The following is a 9,743-nucleotide window of genomic DNA, read 5'->3' as shown; positions in this document are numbered from 1 at the left end:
GGATAGGGATGGGGACAGGGACAGGGATGGGGACAGGGACAGGGATGGGGACAGGGACAGGGATGGGGACAGGGACAGAGGTAGAGATGGGGATGGGGACAAGAATGGAGACAGGGATGAGGATGGGGACAGGGATGAGGATGGGGACAGGGATAGAGGTAGAGATGGGGATGGAGACAGGAACGAGGATGTAGGGGGGGATGGAGGTAGAGACAGGGATGAGGCAGTGATGCTGAGGGTTGATGGGTCCCCCAGGCTCCCCCCACGGCTTGGTGTGGGCATCCCCTCCTGCTCTCCCAGCTCGGTAGGTGCCCCACAGTGTGGCTGTAGGAGGGGGGGGTTAAACCCACCCCCTGCATTAATAAGATCCCATTATCCCATTAATGAGATCCCAGCAGGCCCAGCTCATTAGCAGGATGAGGGGGAATGGGTCGGCCCCAGGTGTCTCTCCAGCCCCAAATCAGGGGCTCCATGCACTGAGACCCTGAGCTGCTGCACCTGGATCAGACTTTGTGGGTCCTTAAGGCAGATAACTTTTGCAGGTCCCTTCTATAACTAAACTATTCCTCTATTTATTTCCTGCACACCTGGAAAGACAGATTGGGAAGCTCTGTTAGGCCCTTTGACATGAATTGGTTAGAGGACCTTCAGAGTTGAGAATGTGTGAAAAAAGCCTTTCATGCTAAGTTCCCTTTCCAGTACTAAGTCCACCAGGTCTGATTTGTCTGTGCACTTACACATGAGCTTGCTTTCATTCCAAAAATGCCATTTTAACTCTGCAGTAATCTTTGCTCTCCCAGTTCATGCCTGTCCCTCTCTGACCACTCTTATCCTCTGCCCCATCTCAGGCTGGAGGATTCACTTTGGGCACCAGGAATCACCCCTGGAATCTTTGCTCCATTCCACTGACCAAACGAGGCACATCCAAAAGCTGATGGAACAAGAGGCCTCGTGTCTTCTGGATCAGTAACACAGCCACAGACCTTTTCTGATGCAAACACAGCTCAGAGCAGAGCGTGGCCACGAAAAGAACAAGTGGAAGAATGCAAGGAACAAACTTGTGCCTCTTGCTTTCCCTTTTTTGTACAAGTTCTACACGTAAAGCTGTGTCATACTTGTGAAAAGTTGGTTAAATTTGCTACGTGTCAAAGAGTGATGACTGTTCTGCAAAGGGAGCTGAAGTTCTCTGTGCAAAAATTAATGCCTGTCCTTCCCTGTTCCTGAGATTCTCTAAGGAATGACATTTGGAGATGATGCTGCTGACTTGGGCTGCCATGGAGAACAACCAGAGTGCTCTCACTGTTCTATTTATCCCCTTCAGAAGTTCTGGCAATGACTAACTGATGACTTGAGTTAGTCAGACATCCACCCTTTTAAGTGATTGATAGGTACATGAGCAAGCTTTCCATAATCCTACTTGAATAGAAAGTGGTGTCATCCCAAAGTGCCACTTGTGACATTTCTCTGCTGTGGAGGGGCTTCATTTTTTTTTACAGACTCGAGCTTGGTGCGTTAAAAGTAACTTTTTCTCCACTGTGCCAAATATTGCCTGATATTCATTCACAGTCCACTTTATTATAAACCGGATTCTTTAGTATTAAAACATTTATTTGCTTCCCGGCCACTTCTGCAGTCACAAAAACATCCTTTGTCCGGGAGATTTTAGCGGCCATCGACGTGTCCTGCCGCGCTCCAAGGAAAGGGATCCCAGCGCTCCTGGCACAGCAGGGATGGAGCAGCTCGTGGAGGACAAACGTGGAGCGCACATGCCCTCGTGTGGTCACTGCAGCTCCAGGGCTCCAGAGGAGACGGCCAGCAGCAGAATTTCTCAAATCCCCTCGCCTGGGCACACGCCGCTCGCTGCCCGAGCTCGGGGAGCCGGGACCAGACCAAAACACAGCCTCAGACGCCTCATCTCCGACCTCGGGCAAGCTTTACCTCTCCTTTTCTGGTTTTCAACGCCTGAAATGCTCAGGATGTGCCTGATGCTTAATGCCTGCAAAAAAAAAACACAAAAAACAACCAAAAAACCCCAAATAACAACAGCAAACCACCCCAAAAACCAAGGGAAGAGACCAAGAATATAAGAGTCAAAACGGATCGATTTTTCTCTTGATGAAAGAGCACTAATTACTGCATTGGAAACTCCAGGCATTCCAAGTGCCCAGCACTGCCTATTCTCCTATATAAGGATTTTGCTTTTCAGGAGAAAGTGTTGCTAACTCGATGCCATTTTCAAAAGACCTGGAAGATTAATTCTTTTTTTTTTTTTTTAAAGGAATTACTTCTTTCAGGGCTTCATCTTGCACCACGCTCTGGTGGAGGAACAGCAGGGGCTTGGCAGACACTGTGACACTGCAGATGTGCAGCACAGAGCCCTTGTGCACTGAAATATTTCAGTGTTTGCAGTAGAATCCTCTTCCTGCCTGTTTGCTTTGGGAGAACAGGTTCGTGATTACCCCTTCACTCAGTTCTATTGTTGTTTCAGCCAAGCATAAAACACCTTTTGCCAAACCTTTGTTTCCTGGTGGCTTGTGAAAATTCTTCCTTTTCCTATTTATTTATTTCCATGCAAGGGAGGAGAGCAAGCTCTTAAGGGAACCCTGTCAAGAGCTAAAAATTCATTTTAGGTGCTTCAGAGATTTGTTCAGCAGCAAAACGTTGCTCTCTCCTGGAGCCAGAAACACCTGCAGGGCAAAAGGTGTGTCCTGTTTGTGTTCCTGCTTGACATGCTTTATGTTCTTGGTCTCCCCTCACTCCCTCCCTCCCAGGAGGATGAGGGAAAGAAGTGGAAAAGTGAGAAAATTCGTGGTTTGAGACAAAGGCAGTTTAATAGGTCAAGTAAAAGTTGCACACACAAGCAAAGCACACCAAGGCATTCATTCCCCACTCCCCATCTCCAGGAAAGCAGGGCTCCATCACACCTGACAGGCAACTTTTAGCACCTTTAAGACAACAGGGTCAGTTCAATAAATAAGGATTTTGGATTGTCCTCTAGTTTTTCAAGGCATATCTTTGGTACAAAAAAAGTGAATGGAGATTATTAACAAGCCGTTCCCAGGGCAAAGGGGGCTTGATGCAAAGCAAAATATGTACATTCTTTTCAGTCTGGATCGTTAAAAACCCACATTCTTCCAAAAGAAAAAAAAAAAAAAAAGAGAAGAATATGGGGACAATGCAAACCCAGGATAAACATCATTAAAACAAGTGCATAGACAGGGCAGGTAAACTCGTATCAGCACCCACTTTGTCATCTGAGTTCCAGGGGGGGTTTTTTTCTGTCCGTTTGCTCAATATCCATAAATCTCATTGTCCACCCAGGTGGACTCCTGGCTCCTGCCCACACGCTCCCCACAGAGCTCGTAGATGTCGTTGGTGACAAAGCCACTCTCGGGCCCAAAGCCACTGCTGGGGGGTCTGGGCGCTGCCTCCTGCCCGGCCCTGCCCAGCTCCCAGTGCTCCCGGGCCCGGAAGGAGGAATTCTTGGTGCCAGGCCTGGTGCCAGCCAGGTCTGCCTCTGACTGCTTGTTGATGACTTTGTAGATGTCCAGGCTGGGGCTGTTGGACAGCCAGGCATCCTCCTCCTTGGGGCTCGTGTCCATCTGCTCCTCCCTCCTGGGGAATGGGGGGGAAACAAAAACCCCTGTTATGGCACAAAGCAACACCACACCTCTTACAGTGATTTAATGCTGACCCTCGAGGAAAGCTGACCCTCTGCATAAAATTGGGAATTATTTGTCATTCCGTGCTGCACACCCGGAACAGCCCCTTGGCACCACCCTGGAGATACTGAGGCAGCAAAACCCAACCCTGACGTTCCCAAATCCACAACCAGCACCCCCAGCAGAGCCACTGTGCACACAGGGAAAGCATGGAGATATTACTTATCAACAAGTATTACTTGCTCCTTTTATCTCCACATTTTTCACTTTCAAAAGTGAACATCTGATAATTCAAAAATCGATGATTCGAATCTTTAATAAGAAAGATGACAATCATTATCTTGTTTACACTCTTCCCTGACTGCTATATCTGTGAACACACTAATATGCTATAATGTGATTTACTTAAAATTTTTGCTTGAAAATAACTCAGCCTGGAGCACCCACTGCACTTTTTAAACATTTCTTTGTGAGGTCCTCTGCAGAGCACCTCACAGGGTGCCAAAAGCAGCTGTGACATTACTGCCAGGAAATGCTACCACAGGGGATTTTAACATAAAAATGCCACTTACCTCTTCACAAAAAGCCAGAAACAGGAGATGCCTGTAACGACCACCAGGAGCAGCAGCACAGGAATGCTGGGAATAAGGATGTAGGCAAGACTCTGAACAGGTTCTAGGGGTAAAAAGGAGTCAGTGGTAAGAAGGAATTGGAAGATTCTCACAGTTAATCATATACACTTACAAACAAAACATGGTCAATTTAGCCACTCAAAAGTGATTCAATAAAAGTACCTTTTCCAGACCCAGAACACTTTAGATTTTGAACATTCTGGTGGCCAAAGCAGCCAGTTGAGGTTTGTACTGAAGGGGAAGATTTGAGGGAAGGTTGTTTGTTGTTTTTTTTTTCAGACTGTATATACAGCCTCCTACAGTTTGGGTCAAACACTTGAAACTGTTTGCAGCCAAATGTGAAAAATGTGGATTTGCACAGCCAGGGGGGAGTGCACAACCTACCTCTGGCTCCCACAGCTGTCACATTAACACCTCTCCTCCGGGGTTCTCCTGGCAGCACTGGGCTCAAGGGCTCCGTGGCAACATCTGGGAAGAAGCAGCTTAGTTAACATTGCAGATTTTCTTTTTGAAAGAGCTTAGAGTCATAAAAGTGAGGGTGAGGGGATGGGAGAGACTGAGAGCTGCAAAGATGGGCAAAGGGTACTGGCCCTCTTCTGCTTCCATGACCTGCATCGACAGCAGCCAGGCTGTTTTCCTACAGAATGGGTTATGGAATAGCACAAGGAAAAGTGCAGACTGCAGGGGAGTTTCTTGCTCAGTGTGTTTTCAGCCTGCTGAGAATGTCTGTAACACAGGGCTGCCTCTGAAAGTTAACTTATCATTAAAGAAGAGCCCCAAGCTCCAGCTCACCTCTCTGAGGATTCTCTATTGGAGCATTTGTTGGCTTCTCTGAAAGAAAAGAGAAAAGCACAGTTTGAGTGGGGAGACCAACACCATGAGCACCCTTCTCTGGTGTTCTCTCTCCCTCAGGCCCCAGCTGAGACCTCAAACACTTCACACTTCATAAAAATCCTCTGAAAATTTATACCAGCAGATATTAATGCTGAGATTGCTTCCCCCAGCACTTGCACAAACTCAGAGATACCCATCTCCCAGCAGTGGAGCTGAGGAAGGGTTTCCCTGTGTCCCTGCAGCCTCCTCATACCTTCTGGGGGTTGGGTTTCAAAGGCACAGAATGACTCATTACCGAGGGAATATTTGCAAATGAAGTTATTTTTCATGTTGCATCTGTCGTCGTTCCACTGAAACATGTAAGGCCCCCCGACACCTGGCGGGGCAGATGGCTGGTGGTACATCACAACGCAGATCTCACTCCCACAGGATGGCTCATCCACGTACCAGTTCCTGGGAAAACACAACCAACACGGGCAGGGGCCACCCCACGTCCCTTCCCGGGAGCTCAGGTGGGAACACGGCCCAGAGGGCACAGCCAGAGGGTCACAGCACACCCCCCCACCCCGCCCTTCCCCTGGGAATACAGTTATTTATTCTTGGAATTCCGATTTTTCCAAAGGAAAAAAAAAAAAAACAACTCAGCAATCAGGGTGTTAAATGTTGCTGAGCGTCTCCCTGCCTGGAACCCCTCGGGAGAAATTTGACTTTCCCAAACGATTTTAGACCTGTGCAAAATCATCTACCACAGTTGTTTTTTTTGCTCTCTGGCCTTGCAAAATTTCAACACCTCTTTAATGAGGAAATGAAAAAGCTGAAGGGGGAATCTGGTTTTCTCTGTCTGGAAATGCACCAACACTGGCTTGCAGATAATTTTCTTTTTGTTGTTCTAATAATAAACTTCACCACCAGACAACTGTGCAGGCTTTTCCAAGAGCACCCAGGAAGGAGGCTCAGCCCCCTGGAACACCACTGGTATTGAGGAGGCATCTTCTGCAGCTCAGAGGAACTCTTCTAAGCTGGGTTTAGATTTTGACAAGTGCTCAATACCCACTATTTTGGAGCAAACCATGTTTTGCCTGCCAAGCTGGCCCGTACAATAGAGATAATTCCAGCCATCCCAAGGTACTCCACATGGGAAAACACCCCTGTGTGTTAAAGCAGTGTTTTTTCAATCATTCCAATGCTGTATTTCTCCCTCACTTCCTTCCTCCCCTGGTGTTTTCCTTGGCTTTATCATTCAGCACAAATAAGCTGTGTCTCACCAATGGAAGGCAATAAAGCTGGGCCTGTTTCTTAGCAGCAGATCTGGCTCCAGCTTCCCATTATCCACCCCCAATATCTGAACCACAGGAGAAACTTTAATACACCCAACAGCACTAAAAGCAGTTTTATTCATTTCTTCACAGGGCAAGTGAAATATCTGATGAGCTGCCAAGGCAAGAAGGTCACTGGCAAGATGTTTTTACCCATGTGCAATAGGAAGGAGAATGCAGATGGGTGTAAATGTTGCTGCTTTGATATTTTAAATTTCAACAAATGCCGTGGTTTCTCTCACCTTAAGACAGGGAGGCAGAAATCTCACAGATGTTGTGAAAACTTGAACTTTTCACGTCTACAAAGAAATCCTGCAGCTCTCAGATTTAACTGTCTCACAGGAAAAAAAAAAATGTCATTCCTTCAGCAAGTGGAAGGGAAAGAGCCCATTGCTCAGGGATGAGCTCCAGGGCATCTGAAGTGCAGGAACCTCCAGGTCAAAGCACTTATTTTGTAGCTGCCTAATCAGATTTTTTTTAAGACCAGATCACTTGTTCTTCCCCCTCCTTTTAGCAACCAAAAATCATCAATTAGCCCGAGCTAAACACTCTAGGTGTCACATGGAGCAACAGAGAGTCTCCAGAGCAGGGTAACTTTATATCTGGGTGGGATGACTCACAGATGGCAGCTGGGACAATATCCCTTGGGTCATTTGACAGAACCCTTTGTGACTGCTGAAGGCAGGTGACAGTCCCTGACCCTTTTGCCTCCCAGTGCCACCCCCAGGCACCCACCTGAACTTGGCTGAGCTGCCATCCGACCAGGAGTAGAAGTTCTGGCACTCTGTACTATTGTTCTCCTCCTCCTCCTCCTCCTTTTTCCTCCGGAGCCCTATCCAGAAATCCCCGTCGGAAGCCAGGAGGCTCCTGACGAAGGTTTCGATGAGTCTCTGCTCTGCCGCACTCTCGATGCTCACCAGGTGTCCCCCGTCAGCCTGGCAGGCCAGCTGAGCCTCCTCGTAGCTGGTTCTGCGGGAGGCATCGTGGAAATACACGATTTTGTAGCAGGGTTTCTGCGTCCCACGGCGGCAAACTGTCTGTCCTGCGGGGAGGGAGAGGGACCTGTCACAGCAACTCTGCCTGCAGGGCCAGAGTTCAGTGCTAATGCTTCCATCTGGACGAGTTTTGCACTGCTTCTATGGAAAAGTAGACAGGTAAAGAGCCTCTTGTGTTCCTGGCCTGGCAATGGCACCTCCAAGCTTTTCTTACTGCATCAAACAGTTTTTAGCACTGTCCTTTCATGTCCTGCTCTTCTCAGCTCCCTCACGATTTTTCTGTGAGTTCCAGATCCTGGGAGTTCCTCCCAGAGAAGCAATGCTGTGCCAGACAGCAAGCTCACATATGCAGCATTTTCAGAACAGAGCTCCTTTGCAGGAGTTCAAAGAGGATTTTTTAAATTTATTGTTATTTTTAAGGAATTAAGCAGCTAAAATCAGAGACTCCCCTACACAAGCAGAAACAGCAAGGATTTATCTTTCAGGGTGTGTGTAATAGTTCCATGGAGTTTATATTGCACTCATGGAATGGGTTGAGTTGGAAAAGACCTGAAAGCTCACCCAGTTGCACCCTCTGCCACAGGCAGGGACACCTCCCACTATCCCAGGTTGCTCCAACCTGGCCTTGGACACTTCCAGGGATGGGGCAGCCACAGCTTCTCTGGGCAACCTGTGCCAGGGCCTCCCCACCCTCCCAGGGAAGAATTCCTTCCCATTCTCCCACCTACACTTACTCTTCCAGTTTTCAGTGTCTCTACCAGGGCAAACAAGACGTGTTCCCCCAGCCCAGTTCCCTCTGCTCTGGGTGGTGCTGCTGACTGCCCAGGAAGGAAACAGTGTCTGCTCTCAGGCTGTCAGGAGCCAAGAACTTTCTCATGCAGAAGCAGCACAAGCTTATTTTGGTTACAAGGGGAGATCAAAGTGAACAGACACATCGTCTGACTCCAGGCACTCCTGCGTTCCTCAGCACAACAGGCCCAATATTTAGACTGGGGAAACAAACAGTTTTGTTCTACTCAGTAAATATTTCTCTGCAGACACAATCTGCTAACCTACGTGTCTGCACAGAAGGAAAACATTCAGCAACATTTGTAACGTGCTCAGAACAAACAGGATGAGAGGACAGGTCATTATAAACCCCTCCGTGGGTTATTTGCTGGCTTTGCTTTATTCTTCTGTATTCCTACATGAGCACTGTAAGAGTGAGAGTTTAAAGACCTTTCATAGGGGAATTTTTGAATAATTAACTAGTCAGGATCAGTCTGTTAACACTTTACACAGAAGTTACAACAGGAACAGTTTTTTACTACAACTGCAATATTAGAGAATACATTTCTGGCATAACCTGTATTTCTCATGGGAACTTTACACTCATCCAGGCTTGGTGAGACAGGCAAAGCCCCCTTACCTCTTCTGAGGGATATGTCCACTGCTGTTGTGAAAGGCATGAGAAAAACACAGACAGCACATTGTTATTAAAAAAAGCTTCACTGTCTACAAATACTGTCACAAGCTGCACTCAGGGTCTTTCTGATAAACAAATGCAATTTTTTTTCCACTTACTGGCAGAAAATCTCTGCCTCATCAGCCATTACTTTCAGCTAAGGAAAAAAATCTACTGTAGTTGATGTCTGATTACTGCTCTTTGGGATCCCAAAGAGGGTTTGAGTTACAGGGCATGCTGTCTGTGGAGCTGTAAGCAGTGCTGAAAGGGTTCCTTGTATTTTCCCCTTATCTCCTCACTGCCTAGACGGGATCTGCCCCAAAGTCTGCTGACTTCAGTGAGCTCCCCAGGGCAGGGCAGGGAAAATCACAGAGTCACGAAAGTTGGAAGGGACAGAATCCCAGAACAGGCTGAGCTGGAAGGGACCCACAGGAATCGTTGAGTCCAACACTTATCCCTGCACAGGACCACCCCCAAGAGTCACACCATGTGTCTGAGAGGATCATCCTGAGCTCTGGCAGCCTTGGGGCTGTGCCCACTGCCCTGGGGAGCCTGGGCAGTGCCCAATCAGCCTCTGGGGGAAGAACCTTTGCCTGAGATCCAGCCTGACCCTCCCTGACACAGCTCCAGGCCATTCTCTGGGGTCCTGTCCCTGGTCCCCACAGAGCAGAGCTCAGGGCCTGTCCCTCCTCTGCCCCTCCCGAGGGAGCTGCAGACCAAGCCCACCGAGCCCAACCTTCCCCCCGCATCCGCATCCTCCCCGTGTCGCGACATTCCCGCGCATCCCGACCCTCCCAGCGCCAGGGGCGAGCGGCAGCAGAGCCGGAGCTCCCTCTCCGTGCCAGGGGGGCGATCCCAGC

General features: G+C 48.4%; 1 protein-coding gene across 1 annotated transcript; it reads right to left on the bottom strand.

Annotated features, from left to right (window-relative positions):
- Window positions 1-3,199: 3,199 nt before the first annotated feature.
- Window positions 3,200-9,657, bottom strand: LAYN (layilin). The gene is made up of 7 exons (XM_018078577.1): window positions 9,564-9,657; window positions 7,180-7,486; window positions 5,424-5,581; window positions 5,087-5,125; window positions 4,679-4,762; window positions 4,235-4,337; window positions 3,200-3,615 (listed from the first exon to the last, which is right to left on the bottom strand). Exons 1-7 carry the CDS (start codon window positions 9,655-9,657, stop codon window positions 3,291-3,293), a joined length of 1,110 nt encoding a protein of 369 aa, XP_017934066.1. The 3' UTR covers window positions 3,200-3,290.
- Between the last annotated feature and the right edge of the window lie 86 nt (window positions 9,658-9,743).

Source organism: Manacus vitellinus, unplaced genomic scaffold (genome assembly GCF_001715985.3).
Source record: "Manacus vitellinus isolate BGI_N305 unplaced genomic scaffold, ASM171598v3 scaffold_41_pilon, whole genome shotgun sequence".
Taxonomy (NCBI): Eukaryota; Metazoa; Chordata; class Aves; order Passeriformes; family Pipridae; genus Manacus; species Manacus vitellinus.
This window is presented reverse-complemented; position numbering and strand designations above follow the sequence as displayed.

Excerpts from the sequence above, each read along its gene's own strand:
- LAYN (XM_018078577.1), bottom strand. The coding sequence starts at position 9,657 with ATGTCGCGACACGGGGAGGATGCGGATGCGGGGGGAAGGTTGGGCTCG. Across the intron at positions 5,582-7,179 it reads GGCAGCTCAGCCAAGTTCAG|GAACTGGTACGTGGATGAGC; the intron begins GTGGGTGCCTGG and ends GTGTTTTCCCAG. Across the intron at positions 5,126-5,423 it reads CATTTGCAAATATTCCCTCG|AGAAGCCAACAAATGCTCCA; the intron begins GTAATGAGTCAT and ends CTTTTCTTTCAG.